Here is a 17,218-nt window from a genome sequence, read left to right on the forward strand (position 1 = left end):
GGCTCTACCTACATGACTGAAACACTCCTCCCACTCAGAAGGGTGTCTATGCCCCTTCCTTTTTAATCTGGGTGGAGGCTTTTGATTGCTCCAAGCAGTGGAATATGGTAGAATGCAATGCCATATGACTTCAAAGTCTAGGTAATAAAAAGAACACAGCTTCTGCCTGGCTCTATGTTGGGGAGATGCTCGCTCTGGGGAAGCCAACCATCATGTTGCAAGAAAGACTGAACAATCCCATGCAGAGACTACATGAGACGACCTCATAGAGAGGAACTGACGGGCCCAGTAGACAACCAACACCAACCACTGGGCATGGGTGAGTGAGACTTCAGGTGATTCCAGTCTCCAGGCTTCAAGCCTCCCCTGACACCAAGGGAAGCAGAGGAGAGCTAACCACACTAAACCTTGACAACTTGCGGATTCATGGGAAAGATAAATAGTGGTGATGGTGGTGTCATTGTTGTTGTTTTAAACTATGCAATTCTTCAGTAAGAGGAGCAAGCCCTCTTCAACATTATTCCCACACCATTCATTCAGTCCATCCCTCTATCTGTGGCCCTCACCATCCTTATCAGATCACTAATGATTTTGACTCCTCCACCAGAAGCAAGGGATCTCACCTCCAGTACCCCTGAGTTTCAACAAAACGGGGCTCAATGAAGGATCATCCTGATAGTCTAAAGAGAGCTAAGGAAAAGAAGACGTTTTTGGATGTATCAAGAGGCTCAGGTTTCTGCAGCCCAGAGCCCTGCTACTCATGGATGCGATGTCTTTAACCACCCCACCCATAGCCTGTGGTTCCTGTTCTCAGCTCGTGTGGTCAAGAGCTACCAGTGCTGATGTGGTGACTGATAAGTTATTTCACTCAGGCCAGGATTTGATCAGGCAGTGGTAGGAGGCACTCAGAGGGAGCCTTATGTGATAAAGACTACAAAACCGGAGAGGAACGTGGGGGTTAGAAGACTTGGAGGAAGTGCTGGCAACTCCAACCTGGGCAGCCTTCCTGGGGCCATGCAGCTGCTCCTGCTCCTGGTGGCCTTTCTTTTGGCCCCTGAGATTGAGACAGGTGAGTGACTGCCTCCCCCAACAGAGGCCCAGTCCCATCCCACTGTGGCACAGCCTTGCTCAGGTGCTACACTCAGGCACACCCTGGCCCTGCTGCGTTTTGATCCCACATCAGATCTGCCAACCTCGCTCAAAGATGGGCAAATCTGAAGCAGGATAAACACTCAGCATGAATGGCAGCGCAGAAGAAGGCTGTTACCCAGGGGGAGCCATAGGTCCTATCCCTTCCCCAGGTCCTACCCTTGTCGTCTGGAAATTGGGTTCTTATACAAAGGCATCTAGAAGAATGTTGGAGGGTGGGAATGAGAAATAATTAATCCCCCAGGAATTGGCAGTTTGGAGAAAAGGGCTGGCTTCTGTAGTCAAAGCAAGGCCCACTAAATTTCTAACTCAATGTCTTAAGATCTATCCTCAATCTCCACCCAGTTCTTCAAGCTTTGTCATTCTTACGCTGCCGAAGAAAGAAGCCAAGGACCCAGTTGGTCCCAGAGTTGGTGGCATCCTGGTCCCTTTAATACTTATGTTTGGTAATTTTTCAGCCACAATGGGCACAATGGCTTTGGCAGGCCCCATATTCCCTGGTACTTAGAACCGCAACCAATGCTCATTCAGAAGCTAAATGGGAGCCGTTTCTTCATGCAACTAAGACATTTACTGGGCACCTAGTATGTGTCAGGCTCTAGCGAAAGTCAAACACAACCACAACACAAACATGAGCATTTTGAGCTCATGTTCCAAACATTACAAATAAGGAGCAGCTCAGTGAGGTCTAGAAAACAAGAGGGGAGAAAGAACCCAGATACTATCGGGGAAAGGATTTTCCAGGATCTGTGGGGACTTCACTGCTTGTTTCAAACGTAAATTCCATTTGCCACCATATGTGTCCACTGCAGGAATTAAGGAACAAGGACTGTTCTCTCTGTTAGAGGTAGAATCTGAGTCTTGTGGGTCATTTGGCAAGTCAGGAATGCTGTCTGAGGAACCCTTCTTGGTTGCTACTGGTTACTCCAGACCCTGCTCTCTGCCGCCCCAACTCCTTCCCTCCTGCTTCAGTTCATCCCCATTTCCCCTTCTCCAGCCTTTGGTTCCATGAGCACAGCAGTCGGGGTAAACTGTTTCTTTCAGGGAAAATAATCGGGGGCCACGAAACCAAGCCTCATTCTCGTCCCTTCATGGCATTTCTCCGGATCCAGAATCCAAATAAAACCTGTGCAGGTTTCCTTGCACGTGAGGACTTTTGTGCTAACTGCAGCTCACTGCAAAGGAAGGTGAGAAGCAGCACCTGCAACTCCACCCTTCTGTTAACTCCACATGGGGATCCCTCTTCCAAGAACTGTCACCCAGCCTGGCTGCCAAGAAGCAGAGGGTACAGAGCTTGGCCCCATCCATCCCCTAGAATTCCTCTCCATCCCAGTCGTGCCCTGACCTGAGCTGTCCCGTTTCGTCCATGGCTTTTGGACTGTATGTCCTGTGACCGCACTTCCCACTCACTCTCTGTGCAGCTCCATCAACGTCATCCTGAGGGCCCACAACATCAAGAAGCAGGAGAGGACCCAGCAGGTCATTCTGTGAGAAAAGCCATCCACCACCCAGACTATAATCCTAAATACGTCTTCAACGACATCATGTTACTGCAGGTAGGGCCCTCGGTCCGCTGGTTCTTGCACACTTTATTCCTGGGGATTTTGCATCCCCCGTGGCCTCATTCCTGTCCCTCCTTCCCACTATGACATTTTCACTTATCCCGGGGCTATGAGGAGGGCAACCCCATGACTGTCGCTAGAGTCTTTGTGAGCCATCGGTAGATTAGAACTCCTTTCCTCTGCATTCAGCTGGAAAAGAAGGCCCACCTGACTGCCCCTGTGAGCCCCCTCAGACTGCCCAAGAGGAGTGCACAGGTGTGGCCAGGAACGCTGTGCAGTGTGGCCGGCTGGGGGCTCCTCAGCGTGAACAGCACCTCTGGGGCAGGGAAACTGCGTGAGGTAGAGCTTGAAGTCCAAAGGGACAAGCAATGCATCTCATGCTATAAAAACCTCTATGACAGCACAACCCAGATGTGTGTGGGGAACCCAAAAAAGAAGTCTTCTTTTAAGGTGAGATCCCCAGCATTGTCCATGCCCAGCCCTGGGACAGCCAAGCTTTGAGAAGAAGGGACAGTGAGAACTAGCCGTATTTCTATGCCCTCAGCCTTTCTATCCAATCCAGTCTCTGGTCCTGTCTCCCTGGCGGGGGCGGGGGCAGGGAGGGACTGTCCCACAGCTACTTATGGGCAGAGGCTTTCTGAGGGAGAAAGGGGGGGGATTATCGGGGCCAGGCTGGAGCTCAAGGACCAAGGAAGGCCACAAGGCCTGCCCTGGCCTTGATCTCACCCACAGCCCCCTAACAGAGACCATCGACCCCCAGGGGCAGCAGGGAGGACAGGACTGAGAGAAAGCCCAACTCAGTCCTTCCTCCCTCTGCCCACAGGGAGGCTCCAGGGGCCCCCTTGTGTGTAACAATGTGGCCCAGGGCATTGTCTCCTTTGGAAAAGCAGAGGGGAAACCTCCACGTGTCTACACCAGGATCTCAAGCTTTTTGTGCTGGATAGAAAGAATAATGAGATGCTTCAACCTGCAGGGACCAGACTGAGATGTCCCCAGGATCAATCTGTCCATCTTTTCTGGGGCAGAGGCCAGAACTGCACTGGGAAAGGGGATGGAGAGGAGGCTGCCAGGGCTTAATAAACTTCCATCTCTTGAGTGGAAATTAGATTCCTCCTTTATTCACCAAAACATTTGTTAGTTACCTACTGCGTGTCCAGCCACCATCTGTTCACATTTCTCTAGAATAAAAAGTCATGTTGCTTTGATACCCAGCTCCTTCCAAATACATCTCCCAGCAGCACCTCCCCCTGACAGGCTGAATGTGAGCTCCATCAGGAAAAGGGAGACACTGCCCCAAGAAAAATGACCTTCTCCTAGAGGACCCTCTTATCTCATCCATATTGCCCTCCTACCTCATCCCACACCTACACCCCCAACCCATCCTATCCCAATACAACAACATAAAGGAATCCACATTTGGAAGGAGAACCACCTAAGAAACTCTGGGATAGGGGGCCACTTCATCTTAATAGAAATAAGTGGGAAGATTCTGCAGCACTCCCTTCCCAAACCAGAGTGGCAGCTTGGGAGCCTCAGAGTTTCGGGAGGGCCTTTCGCTACTCCCAGGCCTAGCCCAAGTGCTGGTCACAGCCTTGCCGTGGTCCCAGAGCCCAGCACTGCCTCTGGTGTCCTGGTGCCCATCTTCCCGCAGCCCCAGATGACATTGATGGTGCTCTTCCATCTTGGTCTGATCCAGCCTCTTCCCGCCTCACACCATTTCCATGTGTGTATGTGTGTGTGCGTGCACACGTGTGTGTGTGCATGTGTGTGTGTGTGTGTGTCTCCAAAGGAAACTCATTACAATAAAAATTTGTGTTTCAAAGGTATCCTATGGTTTCAAAGGTGTCCTATAGCCTATAGTTTATTTAGTAAATTTTTTCTTCCGTTTTCAACAATCTCTAAGTCTCCTATACAAGAATGTATTCAGAAAAAGTAATCTCATCTTTAAAACATCCACCTTAGAGAAGGCAGGCTGAACAGAAGAAGTGGTTTGCTGAATGTCTGTCACTGATGAGTGTGCCTCGACTGTGGGAAAACGTACACTCACAACAGATTCTTCGTCTGCTCCAGACGACCATTGGCATCTCAAGGGCAGGAGCTGTGTGTCTCACATCCCTGGACCCAGCTAGCTCAATAATTATTCATGATTTCCTCTGAATGGAAAAAGAGCCAAGAGCCGAGAAATGAAGACATTCTTGAGTCAGTCACTGAGGGGTTTCTCAGGTGGCAACCCGTCTGCTGGCGGGAGCCACAGCCTTCACTTTCTTGTTCTTTCTTCTGGCTTTCCCCTTATGACTCAGCAGTGGGAGTGCAAGTGTGATAGCTGAAGCCAGAGAACTTCAACAAACCACCTTAAATGATGACACCCAGCCGTAGAGGGCCAGAGGGAGAAGAGGCCTAGAAGATCAGTGAGCTACCCTTCTATCACTCCCCTCAGGGCTCTGTATCTGGAAGGAAGGACAACCGACAGCTCTGACCTGAGCAGACCTTCGGGGAAGATGCAGCCACTCCTGCTTTTGTTGGCCCTTCTTCTGCCCCTTGGGGCTGGTACAGGTGAGTGACCATCCCCATTCCAGAGACCTGGGCCCAACCCCCAAAACCCCTTGTACTCTTGACCCTTCTGCCCATCACAGTCAAGGATCATCCTCAATTGGAGCCCAGGAACTTTTTGAACCCCAGCTCCTACCCCAAACCCAGACTAACAGGTCTGATGCTAGACAGATGCTCAACAAAGATGGCCGGCAGGAAGGGCGCTCACTAAGAGGGTTAGTACGGGTTAGCCTCCCTCTTATCACTCGGAAAGTGAGTTGTTTGGAGAAAGGCATTTGGCAGAAGATACGAAGCTACAAAAGACAGGTAATTAAAAGCCCTCACTCCAACCCAGGAAAGGTAAGCTCAGGCAAACCGGCTGTAGTAGTGGGAGGTGTCACTGGCCCCAGCTTGAAGAGCCAGTTAAATTTCTCAGCACTCTCCACCCACTCACTCCTGCCTGGGAGAGGAGCCCGGGGTGCAGTTGATCTTAGCAGCAGCTAGATGACTGCACCCAAAGCTCTGCCCCAGGCCTGGGCAGCCCGTTGTCAGCACCACCTCCCCCTGCCTGCCCCAGGCCCTCGGCTGCTCCACTGTCTTTGGCAGTGCCCTCCCCGATTCCTGTGGCCTTGCATCCCACCAGCACTATCTCCACCCAGCCTCGGCCAAAAGCTCATCGAAGGCCATTCCTTTGTGCAACCTAAAAATGTCTACTGAGACCATGTGCTATCCCCTAGGACATGAGGATTTTAGAAAATCCAACTCCATAAATTCATATATAGTTTATTAGAAAATGGCACCCATCAGGATGCTAGCAGAGGCTCAGAGGGGCCCGAGAGATTCACTGAGAATCAAGGCATCAGGGGAGTCCTGTCCATGATCTTCCGGGACTCCATCGTCTTGAAGATAAATCTTATCTCCTCCATACGTGTGCCTGAAGTGGGATGTGGAGAACAAGGACTGCCCCCTTGTCAGGGGGTTTCTGAGGCTCAAGGTTTAAGAAAGGTCATCCTGCTACAAGAACCTGGGAGGACTGCCCACCCTGGGGTCCGCAGGGCACTGTAGACCCCGCCCTTGATCACCACCTTCCTAAGCCTTCCCTCCTGACCCCAGCTGCCCCCAGACACCCCATCTTCCAGCCTTTTCTTTCAGAGGAGATCATCGGGGGCCATGAGGCCAAGCCCCACTCCCGGCCCTACATGGCATTTGTTCAGTTTCTGGATAAGAGCAAGAAGAAGAGGTGTGGCGGTGTCCTGGTGCACAAATACTTTGTTCTGACGGCTGCTCACTGCCGGGGAAGGTGAGGGGCAGCATCCAGCCTACACATCTGAAACCCCTACAGGGACCCCTGCCCTCTCCCCAGGGGCTACAGCCCAGGGAAGCACCCGGGGCTCCTGATAACTCAAGCCTAGAGAGCTCATCCAAGAAGCCAGCCGAGAGCATGGCTGGGGCAATGAAAGGCTGAGAAGTAGGACAGGTAAGCTTTGGGGTCAGAGGGTCTGATGTGAGAATAAGTGGCACAGTTGAGAAGAGAGGGAGCACACCAGGCAAATTAAGCAACCGTGGAGGATGGAAGCATGCATTAGAGCCAAAATGCAAACTCAAATAATTTCATGATATTGCCTGAAGGCAAAAGAAAGCTCACAGAAGCCCTACCTTCAGTGTCATTGAAAAAAAGAGGATCTAGGACCCATCTGTCATCTCGATTTCCCCCTCGGCTCCAGTCCTGCCTTGCCCTGGCTGCCATGTGCCCTTCACAGCCGCTGGCTGTATCCTGTGACTTCACACCCCCACACCCCACTCTGGTCTCTGTGCAGCTCCATCAGGGTCATCCTGGGGGCCCACAACATCGAGGAACAGGAGAGGACCCAGCAGGTCATCCCCGTGAAAACAGCCATCCCCCACCCAGACTATAATCCAAACAACCACTCCAACGACATCATGTTACTGCAGGTAAGGAAACCTCCCTGCTGCCCTTGCTCTCCTGGGTCCATACTGTTTCCTCCTCCCACTGGGACCTGTCCCCTCCGTTCTTCCCACCCTGGCCGCCTGACCAGTCCCCGTGGCTCAGGGCAGAGAGAAGACGGTGCAGCCTCATCGGGGTGTCCAGGCCCAGAGGCCACTGGCTGAGCTGGACTCTCTTGCCTCTTTCCATCAGCTGGAGAGAGAGGCCAAGCAGACTGCAGCGGTGAGGCCCCTCCGCCTGCCCACCGGCAAGACCTGGGTGCGGCCAGGACAGGTGTGCAGTGTGGCCGGCTGGGGGCGGGTCTCAATGAGCTCTTTAGCAACCACTCTGCAGGAGGCGTCGCTGGAAGTACAGAAGGATAGGGAGTGTGAATTCCTCTTCCGTGGCTATTACAGCAGGGCCACCCAGATTTGTGTAGGAGACCCGAAGAAGATGAAGACCGGCTTCAAGGTCAGGCTTCCAGCATCTACCTAGACAGGCCCCAGGAGAGAGGAACTTGGGGCGGTCCAGGGTGTGGGAGTGGCCATATCTTCTTGCCTCAGCCTGAGAGCTTGGGCAGCTGGGTTCACAAATCCAGTCTTCAGTTTTTCCCCAAATGGGTCGGGATGGAGGGGAGGAAGGATCTGTCATCCCAAGCAGCATCCCTCCCACCCGCCCCCCCTCCACCACCACCCCCGAGGTTCCCTGAGGATTGGAGAGAAAGGTTTGGCCTGGGTAGAGCTGGAGAGAACAGTCAGTGCCAGGCTGGAGCCCAGGGACTGAGAGAGGGGACAAGGCCTGCCCTGAGCCCAATCTCCCATGCAGCCCCCTAACACAGACCACCCATCCCCAGCGCAGCGGGGAGGGCAGGACCACCGGGAGGCCAGCTCAGTCCTTCCTCTCTCTGCCCACAGGGGGACTCCGGAGGCCCCCTCGTGTGTAACAACGTGGTCCAGGGGATTTTCTCCTATGGAAAACCAGATGGGACCCCTCCAGGGGTCTTCATGAAGGTCTCCCACTTCCTGCCCTGGATAAAGAGAACAATGAAGCGCCTCTAACAACAGGCATGAGACTGACCTCCCTCTGTGCTTGGCCATCTTTTCTGGGGCAGAGGCAAGAATCCCTTGGGGCTGGGGGGTGGAGGGTAGGGATGGCAGGGCCATAATAAATGGATCTCTGGAGTGAATATGACTGAGGTCTTATTTATTCACTGAACCACTTCCGGTATGAAGTGACACTGCCCCAGGCAGTCTTCTGCTGCCAACTCTGGGCTTTGCTGCCTCCTTTCTCCCCCAGCCCTCCGCCCTCCCTAACCCCTATGCTGCCTAGCTTCTCATCAATTTCTCAATTACACCTCCTTGGTGCTTAGCCCTCTGCAAAGGTTCAGCCTAAACTCTATCATAGAAGGACAATCCTCTCTCCCCAAAAAGTATCCCCTCTGGGCCTTAGAAATTTCTTCTCTAAGCCAACCACCATCACCAACCCAACAATTTGGTCAGTAAAAAGGGGGTAACTCTAGGGACCCAAGAGGCCAGGGGGCCATGTCACGGACGTCAGTTTCCTGTTTCCAGGGCCTCTCTCTCTGCCACGGGGGACAGCCTGGCCTGGCCTCAGGACCCCAACTCCCCCTGCTGGCAACCTGGGTTACGGCAGCTTTGTGAGCCAGAGGGCTCTGGGCTGCAGACCATCCTGGATCAAATGTTAATCTCTCTCCCCAGGTACATGACTGGCTCTGTCCCTGCCATTGGGAAACTTAATGAGAAATGTCTCCTAAATGCCCCTTCCACCTCCTTCCACCAAGCAGTTCAGGTTTGGCACAAATGGATCTGTATTTAGAATCCACGAGAAAGCCTGTCTTGAAAATAATTAAAATCCCTGAATTATATCTGTATCGCACATTATAGTTTCACATGCATGACTTTGGTTCCAAAAGGGCAATGTGAAATTGGAAGAAAGTTGGAGACCCACAGGTCCTGAGATGTCCAAATCTATGCACGGTAGAGGCCGCGTCCTGAGGTGAGGAAGGGGGGTGGGGGGGTAGGAAGGAGCGGCAGCCTTATTTTTATTTCACAGGTAGAAGGCATGAACTGCAGTCCACAAACCCATGAAATGCCACATTTCAGGTGCAAGATAGTTCACTGTGACCAGATAACCTTATTTGAGGGTGCTGTATCCTTTTTTTTTTTAATATTTATTTATTTTAGAGAGAAAGCGCATGCACCTGTGTGAGCGGAGTGGGGAGGCAGGGGTACAGAGAGAGAGGGAGAGAATCTCAAGCAGACTCCCTGCTGAGCTCGGGGCCTGACCCTGAGATCATGACCTGAGCCGAAATCAAGAGTTTGGATGCTTAACTGACTGAGCCCCCCAGGCGCCCCAGGGTCCTATATCCTTCAAACAACACCACTAGTGAGTTGGACATGACAGAACACAGTAAATTCACAATAGCTGGACAAGTGGATAAACACTGAATCAAGTGGGACCACCATCAAAAAGAGGAAGAATTTCACTGAAAAGAATCACATGGATGTGAAAAAGCAAAATCCAGCACATTGAAGAATAAGGTGAAAAGCACATAAAAGCCAATTTTTCTCATATGACTGCGCCTCCATCCATCTGCCAAGCCTTCCCTGGTGCTCACAGCATAGCAATGACACAGGTGAGAAAAATTTACAAAAATTATAATACCGAGATTCTGTATGGACATGGAGAGATGGCATTTTTGCACCTCGTATACAAAGGTTCTAAAAAAACACAAGAGAAGAACAAAGGAGTCCTTGACCTACCCATCAACCACACTGAGAAAACTGGGCAAGGTCATTCCTTATAGATTTGTCACACAAGTCAAATCTTAGAGACAATACCAGTGTCCAGGACAAATGTGGGGATTCTTTTTTTAAAAATTATGTACTACTAAACGCTGTGGAAACTTTTAAGTTATGAAACAGAATTACATTTTGCCCCATGGAAGAATGCTCCCAGGTATACCTAAGTCAGAAGCCTGTGAGAGCAGAGTATGCTAGTCTAAAAAAAAAAAAAAAAATCAAATTTTTACTTACACATATATTTTACTTTTAGGCTTTTCTTATTCTTCCTATATATCCACTTTCCTAATTTTTCTGCAACTTTATGTATTATTTAAATAACTTAAAAGCCTCTTTATTAAATATGAATGAGATTTTAAAACAATATTCATTAACAGATATTTAATTAATTCATTAACAGATATTCACTAACAGAGGGAGATTTTTTTTTTAAGATTTACTTATTTATTTGAGAGAGAGAGAGAGCAGGAGCAAGGAGGAGGGGTAAAGGGAGAGGGAGAAAGAGGCTCCCTGCTGAGCAGGGAGCCCGATGTGGGACTCAATCCCAGGACCCTGGGATCATGACCCGGACCGAAGGCAGCTGCTTAACCTACTGAGCCACCCAGGCGCCCCAGAGGGAGATGTTTATGTTGGATAATTTAAACTATAGTATAATCTAAACTATAGGGGTGCCTGGGTGGCTCAGTCTGCTAAGCGTCTGCCTTCGCTCGGGTCATGATCCCAGGACTCCTGGGATTGAGTCCCACATCTGGCTCTCTGCCCAATGGGGCATCTGCTTCTCCCTCTGAACCTCCTCCCTCTCATGCTCTCTCTCTCACGCTCTCTCTCTCTCAAATACCAGAAAAAAGGTAGGCTTAAGTAAGTCGGTACATGTGTTAGTTAAGATAACCCTAACTAACTCTGAAAAACAAACTGAGGGTTCTAGAGGGGAGGGGGGTGGGAGGATGGGTTAGCCTGGTGGTGGGTATTAAGGAGGGCACATTCTGCATGGAGCACTGGGTGTTATGCACAAACAATGAATCATGGAACACTACATCTGAAACTAATGATGTCATGTATGGGGATTAACATAAGAATTAAAAAAAAAAGATAACCCTAACTATTCTACCACATAAACTGCAGCAGTTCAGTGACTAATACAACAGAAACCTATTTCTTGCTCACAAACAGTCCAAAATGAATGTTCCTGGTGAGTAGTGCCCGTTTTACTCTCGAGTGTCCCAGCTGGGACAATAAATTGCATGTGTGCCCATGATTAAGGAGCCCAGACTCAGGCTCCTAAAGATGGCTTCCAAGCGCCCTGTGTTCATCTGGGTCAAACCCAGGTAGGGGAAGAACCTGGATGGTCAGGCACAGGAGCACGTGATAGGCCGGGTCTGGAAGGTACCCACAGACTCTCCACTCACATCCCATTTGCTACAACAGTCCCATTGTCACACCTAACGTCAAGTAAGACTGCACAACAGCGTGCACCCAGTCCTCTGGAAGAAAGGGAAATTGTTTTGCTAGACCACTAGCTCACCTCTACCACAATTCCTTATAGTGTTTGCTGTTCAAACGGATTGCGGGCCCTAAATTTTGTTCTACCTGTAAAACTAATACATAGCCATTATAGAAAAAATTGGCTAATATAACAGGGAAAATAAGAGTCATAAAATGATCGTTCTGGCTGTTGTTCTTTTTTAACAGAATCAGTATCAAATTGTACACACCGTTCCACATTCTACTTTTCCCACTTAATATTAGATGATGGAGTGTGCTCCATGCTACTAAGCAGTCTTTAAAATATGATGCTATTTAATGGCTGGATAGCATTGCACCCCATGAATATATCAGAATTAGCATTACTGATCTCCTATTGTTGAAGAGTCGGATGGTCTGAGCATTAGGGGAAGAGAGTCTCAGGGAATATGTCCACCTAGAATTTCCTTTGTCACCTGTTCTTTCCTACCGGAGCAGAGCACAGGGCAGTTCTTGCAAAGAAAGTCTCACTCCCAGCAGACGCGCGTGTGTGGGAAGACAACAGCACAGAGAGCTGCTTCTCCCCGCACTGGCACTCCGTAAGACAAGCACAAGCTCATCAGCAGAAACTTCCCAAGGAGTTTCCACTCCGTGCTTCCAAATGTGATGGTAAGGCGGCCCTGAGAATGTCCGGAATGCCTCAGTAGTACACGGGTCTCCTACAATGCCAAGAGCAACCAGATTGGTTTCTGACCAGAGCAGCCTCAAAGGGACAGAGAGGGAAGTGGTCCCGGCCTCAGCGGGCAACTGCCTGCCCAGAGGTTTTGCACTGGGGCAGTAAACGGGGCCTGGGAGGAGGTGGGAAACATCCTACTTTAATGTCCCAACATCCCAGAGGAGAAAACTATTGTAACTGACGGAAATGTAATAAAACAGTCAAAAGTAGATGTAACCAGCTATGAATCTTGTGAAATGTATCACAGTCTTCCTTGTTCCAATATCACAATTTTTATTAAAATAGAAAATAAAAACATATGTGCCCCTATTTGTTCTCCCACATTCCATTCTCTGTTCAAATGTTCCCTCTAATCCCCAACCCTGGCAAACAGACTTTTTAAAAAAAAAATTTTATTGCAAAATATACACACATGAAAAGCACCCAAAACTTAAACAACGATGGCCAAATTTCAGAAACCCCCATGTGTCTTTTCCCGGTAAAAATGCCTTCTCCAGGAGCGCTTGGGTGACTCAGTCGTTAAGCGTCTGCCTTCCGCTCAGGTCATGATCCCAGGGTCCTGGGATCGAGGCCCGCATGGGCTTCCTGCTCTGCGGGGAGCCTGCTGCTCCCTCTCCTACTCCCCCTGCTTGTTGTCCCTCTTCCCTATGTCTCTTATCTGCCAAATAAATAAATAAAATCTTTTTTAAAAATGTCTTCTCCGCCCTCCAACCCCAGAATGAACTTAACCATTGTGACTTCTTTTTTTTTCTTTTTTTCTTTGTTAAAGATTTTATTTATTTATTTGAGAGAGAGAATGAGAAAGAGAGAGAGAGCACATGAGAGGTGGGAGGGTCAGAAGGAGAAGCAGACTCCCTGCTGAGCAGGAAGCCCGACGCGGGACTCGATCCTGAGACTCCAGGATCATGACCTGAGCGGAAGGCAGTCGCTCAACCAACTAAGCCACCCAGGCGCCCATGACTTCTTTTTTTTTTTTAAGATTTACTTATTTTTGAGAGAGAGCACACACGTGCGCACAGCAGGAAGGGGCAGAGAGAGGGAGACAGAAAGTTTAGCAGACACCGAGCTGAGCCCCTCCACCCTCATCCCCCCATGCTCTCTCTCAAATAAAATCTTAAAAAAAAAAAAGCTAGACTAATGTTTTTAAAGCTAAGTGTTGAAAAAGTTAAGTAACAATAAATTAAAATTACCCCTAATGCTAAGGCACTAATAAAGCCGTTATAATGTTTTCTCTTTTTTTTATATATTACTTTTCAGATGCATAAAGAAATTTCATGAGGTTGCAATCATTAAGCATGTATCAGAGAAGGGATTAAGTTGTTTGCAGCTGTGAATATCATGTGTATTTATATACAGGAAGAGGATCCTTCATTTCCATAATATTTTCAAGTGGGGCTCTCACAGCCGTAAAAGTTTAAGAATTGTATTAATTTTTAATTCTGACATTTTTGCAAAAATTATACCATATTACAGTGTTTTTCTGTGCATCCACAGAATCTTCTAAGTATTTTTAAGGGTACCTGTGTTACTCTGCAGTGATCTGCAATGCCTTACTCCCGATGTGGAGCGCATGTTCTTTATGTATTATAGATGATTCTTTATGGATTGCAGACAGCACAGCAAGCGTGCATTTCCTTCTCAGAAGCCTCTGGCGCAGAGAATGAGGATTAGGTGAATTGGACTCATATCATGGATGAAAAGGATCTTAGTTGCTTTTCTTTCAGCCAGGGTCTTTTCTGTGTGCAGGGAACCTTCTGGGACACAAAAGCCCTCACCTTGATTAGGAAGCAGGAAAATAGAAATCTTCAACTGTGTCATAATTTTCACTGAGAGTTTGTTGGGGCTCAAGTGTCCTGAGAAAGTAATTATCAGTGGCAGAGCCTTGTTCTTCCCTTTTCCTTCGCTGGCTGTGCCCTGCACCCACTCAGGAGAGCTCCTCAACCTGCCGTGACAACTTCTAGAAAGAAGTGGGAGCAGCAAAGATATCAGCAGGGGGTCCAGACCCAAAGGGTAAAGACAGGCCGCCTTCCTCCTCCCTCTTTTGCCTCCTCTGACTTACTCGTGGTGTCCTCACCGCATCCCACCACCACCCACACCCGTCTTTCATTCGCCAATGTCCACACCTTACTATGGTATAAATTAAATTAGCAGTTTGGAAATGGGCAGTTGCAGATCACTGGCAGTTGGTGGGCAGGCCTCCTGGGCAGCCTTGGGTGATGAAACCTATCACACCAGCAGGAGAATGGAACTGTTCTTGAGCCCCCCTCCCACCCCCCAGACTTCCTTCCTCTCTCAGGGACTACAAATCTGGCAGGAGAGAGCACCTGCAACACCTAACTGGAGCAACCTTCCCAAGAAGATGCCACTCCTCCTGCTCCTGATGGCCTTTCTCCTACCCCCTGGGGCTGGGGCAGGTGAGTGACTGTCACCAACCTCAGGCCTGACCCCTCTCCTAGACCCTGGAGCCAGACTGCCTAGACACCTCCTAATTTTGTATCGTTGGGCAAGTTATTTGAATTCACAGCTCCTCAGATTCCTCATTTATAAATTAGGAATAATACCAATGCATACTTCCTAAAGTTCTATGAGACTTAAGTTAGTATACATAAAACTCTTGGAATTGCCCCAGCACATAGTACATGTGAGATAAATGCGCTCTCTAAATTCATCCTGCTGCCCACGGGTCCGAGCCCAGGCAATAAGAATGCGCAAGAACTACCATCAGCTCTTGTCTAGATTCTGAAAAACCAGTCCCATGCTGGTCATGAGCGGGCCCTGAGCAGGCCTCAGAGGGACCTGGGAGTCTCCCTGAGGAAGAAAGTTCCAGGGAACTTCCAGAGAGGCTGGGGCTGCTCTCTGGGGAGCTGGGAGGGAGCTGAGGTCTGGGATGGAGAGCCAGCAGTGTTTCCTGCAGAACCCAGGAGCCCTCTCCCAAAGTGGGTGCCCTGCAGACCCATTTCTCACCACCAGCGCCTCCTTCCCCTGCATCATCTCTCCCCGCTCCCCATCTGCCAGGCTTTCTGGAACCACCACCCTGGTGCCCACACTGCTGGTTCAGGCAGCACAGAGATAAGTGCCGAATGTTTCCTTCCAGGGGAGATCATTGGAGGCCAAGAGGCCAGGCCTCATTCCCACCCCTATATGGCATTTCTCCAAATCCAGTCTCAAGAGGGGCGCAAAACTTGCGGGGGTTTCCTGGTGAGAAATGACTTCGTGCTGACGGCAGCCCACTGCTGGGGAAGGTGAGCAGCTGGGGGGCTCCTGGAGGGCCAGGACCGCAGCCCCAGGGGAACGCAGGCCCAGCCACGTGAAAGCAGGGCTCCAGCCACAATGGAGTGAAAAAGAGACCAGTGGGACTTTGGGAGCAGCTGGGGGCAGAACAGGTCAGGGCGACCGAGAAGAAAAAGAGGACATGATCAAAAAGAGCAGGAGGAGATGAAGACACATGCTGGGGCCCAAAATAGGAATTTAAGCTATTTCTCAACTAATCCCAGGGGAAGCAAAACTCAAAGTCACTGCGTCCCGCACCACCCCCAGCTCAGGGCTGAGGAGAAGCACAGAGGGCTGGGCCCCTGAACCCCTCCTGTCCCCTCAGTTCCCTCAGCGGCAATCTTGCCGCCCTGGGCCGTCCACCTGCCGTGCAGAGCGGGTGGCCGGAGCTCCTCAGGCTCACACCTACTTCGAGGCCCCCTCTCCTTTGCAGGACTATCACGGTCATCCTGGGGGCCCACAACATCCGCAGGCAGGAACCGACCCAGCAGCGCACAAAGATGCGCAGAGCCATCCGCCACCCTCGCTATAATCCCCAGACCAACAGGAATGACATCATGTTACTAAAGGTGCCGCCTGCCCGCCCCGCCAGTCCATGCCCAGTGCTGCGGGGCTTCGCCTTGCGGGGACTCGGGGGGAGGAGGCAGGGGCAGAGTCCCGGGGCGGGGATGGAGCGCGCGACGAGCTGCGCAGATGGCCCCTGAGCGCCTGCGCCCCTCCTGGCAGCTGGCACAACCAATGAGACGGACGTCCGCGGTGAGGCCAGTGGCTCTGCCTCGCGGGCGGGCCAGGGTGAGGCCCGGGGCCAGGTGCACCGTGGCGGGCTGGGGCCTGCTGGGCCTGAACAAGAGGACAAACAGACTCCACCAGGTGCGGCTAACCGTGCAGAGTGATTCGAGGTGCTCCAGTCGCTTCGGTTTCTACGACAGCCAAACGCAAATCTGTGTGGGCAACCCAAGGAAGAGGAAGTCCGCCTTCCTGGTAAGGCCATGAGCGTCTGTCGCCGACACTGCCCGACACGGGGGCCTGGGCAGGCTGGGCAGTAGGAGGAAGCTATATCCCCCACACCTCCCCCCCTTGTCTGGGGGGGTCAGAGCAGAGTGGGGTGGGGGCTTTTCCCATCCATCCTGTCCCGGGGGAACACAACATATACATGTGCAGGATTTTCCTGCCGCAGGGGAAGGTATGTTGACATGGGTTGAGTGAGAGACAGGACCTGTAGCCAGGCCTGAAGCCCAGCCATGGAAAGATCCAGAAGGTTGACTTCCATATCTCCACCGCCCGCCCATCTCACCCACACACCCCTGCTTTCTCTGAGAGCCAGGAGGAGCAGCGGGGAAGCCTGGCTTAGGGTCTCTTTCTCTCCGTGCCCTCAGGGGGACTCCGGGGGCCCCCTGGTGTGTAACGGCGTGGCCCAGGGCATTGTCTCCTATGGAGATAGGAGGGGCACTCCTCCAGCAGTCTTCACCAAGATTAGGAGCTTCATGCCCTGGGTAAATAGAACAATGAGACGCTTCAAACAGCCTTGCGAGACCTAGCCCCTCCCCCCCCCGCCTCCCCCCCCTCCCCCGCTGTGACTGGCTCTGCCCTGGGGCGGCTCCAGGGAAGGTGCCAGAGCCTTAATAAATGTCCATGTCTCGAGTGGAAATAACTGATTTCTCATGTGTTCCTTAACCATCCTTCCGTACACAACAAACGCATGCCAGAACAGAGTCTGAGTCCCTCCAGGAAAATGGGGTTCTTC

The 17,218-nt window shown here is 50.9% G+C and overlaps 3 protein-coding genes across 4 annotated transcripts; all 3 read left to right on the forward strand.

The window, feature by feature from the left end:
- The first annotated feature begins 956 nt into the window (after positions 1–956).
- LOC118003491 (mast cell protease 1A-like) lies at positions 957–3,696 on the forward strand. The gene is given in 7 exon segments (XM_034994562.1): positions 957–1,069; positions 2,194–2,303; positions 2,305–2,336; positions 2,571–2,632; positions 2,635–2,705; positions 2,901–3,161; positions 3,535–3,696. Coding segments are annotated over 7 exon segments (753 nt in total). The 5' UTR covers positions 957–1,014.
- Positions 3,697–5,078: 1,382 nt separating this feature from the next.
- On the forward strand, positions 5,079–8,632 carry LOC118002918 (granzyme H-like). 2 transcript variants are annotated; one of them, XM_034993519.1, is made up of 5 exons: positions 5,079–5,264; positions 6,393–6,540; positions 7,058–7,193; positions 7,399–7,656; positions 8,100–8,632. In XM_034993519.1, exons 1-5 carry the CDS (start codon positions 5,210–5,212, stop codon positions 8,241–8,243), a joined length of 741 nt encoding a protein of 246 aa, XP_034849410.1. In that variant the 5' UTR covers positions 5,079–5,209; the 3' UTR covers positions 8,244–8,632. The 2 variants fall into 2 exon arrangements, with proteins under 2 accessions (XP_034849410.1, XP_034849411.1); XM_034993520.1 differs by lacking the exon at positions 7,399–7,656.
- A 5,922-nt stretch (positions 8,633–14,554) lies between these two features.
- CTSG (cathepsin G) lies at positions 14,555–17,012 on the forward strand. Its single transcript, XM_034994563.1, has 5 exons — positions 14,555–14,618; positions 15,299–15,446; positions 15,908–16,043; positions 16,201–16,455; positions 16,851–17,012. The coding sequence occupies exons 1-5, from the start codon at positions 14,564–14,566 to the stop codon at positions 17,010–17,012; spliced, it is 756 nt and encodes a 251-aa protein (XP_034850454.1). The 5' UTR covers positions 14,555–14,563.
- The last annotated feature ends 206 nt before the right edge of the window (positions 17,013–17,218 follow it).

The sequence above is a fragment of the Mirounga leonina genome, unplaced genomic scaffold (genome assembly GCF_011800145.1).
Source record: "Mirounga leonina isolate KUSES-001 unplaced genomic scaffold, KU_Mleo_1.0 Mir_91, whole genome shotgun sequence".
Lineage (NCBI taxonomy): Eukaryota > Metazoa > Chordata > Mammalia > Carnivora > Phocidae > Mirounga > Mirounga leonina.

Excerpts from the sequence above, each read along its gene's own strand:
- LOC118002918 (XM_034993519.1), top strand. The coding sequence starts at position 5,210 with ATGCAGCCACTCCTGCTTTTGTTGGCCCTTCTTCTGCCCCTTGGGGCT. Across the intron at positions 5,265-6,392 it reads GCCCCTTGGGGCTGGTACAG|AGGAGATCATCGGGGGCCAT; the intron begins GTGAGTGACCAT and ends CTTTTCTTTCAG. Across the intron at positions 7,194-7,398 it reads ACGACATCATGTTACTGCAG|CTGGAGAGAGAGGCCAAGCA; the intron begins GTAAGGAAACCT and ends TCTTTCCATCAG.
- CTSG (XM_034994563.1), top strand. The coding sequence starts at position 14,564 with ATGCCACTCCTCCTGCTCCTGATGGCCTTTCTCCTACCCCCTGGGGCT. Across the intron at positions 14,619-15,298 it reads ACCCCCTGGGGCTGGGGCAG|GGGAGATCATTGGAGGCCAA; the intron begins GTGAGTGACTGT and ends GTTTCCTTCCAG. Across the intron at positions 16,044-16,200 it reads ATGACATCATGTTACTAAAG|CTGGCACAACCAATGAGACG; the intron begins GTGCCGCCTGCC and ends CCCTCCTGGCAG.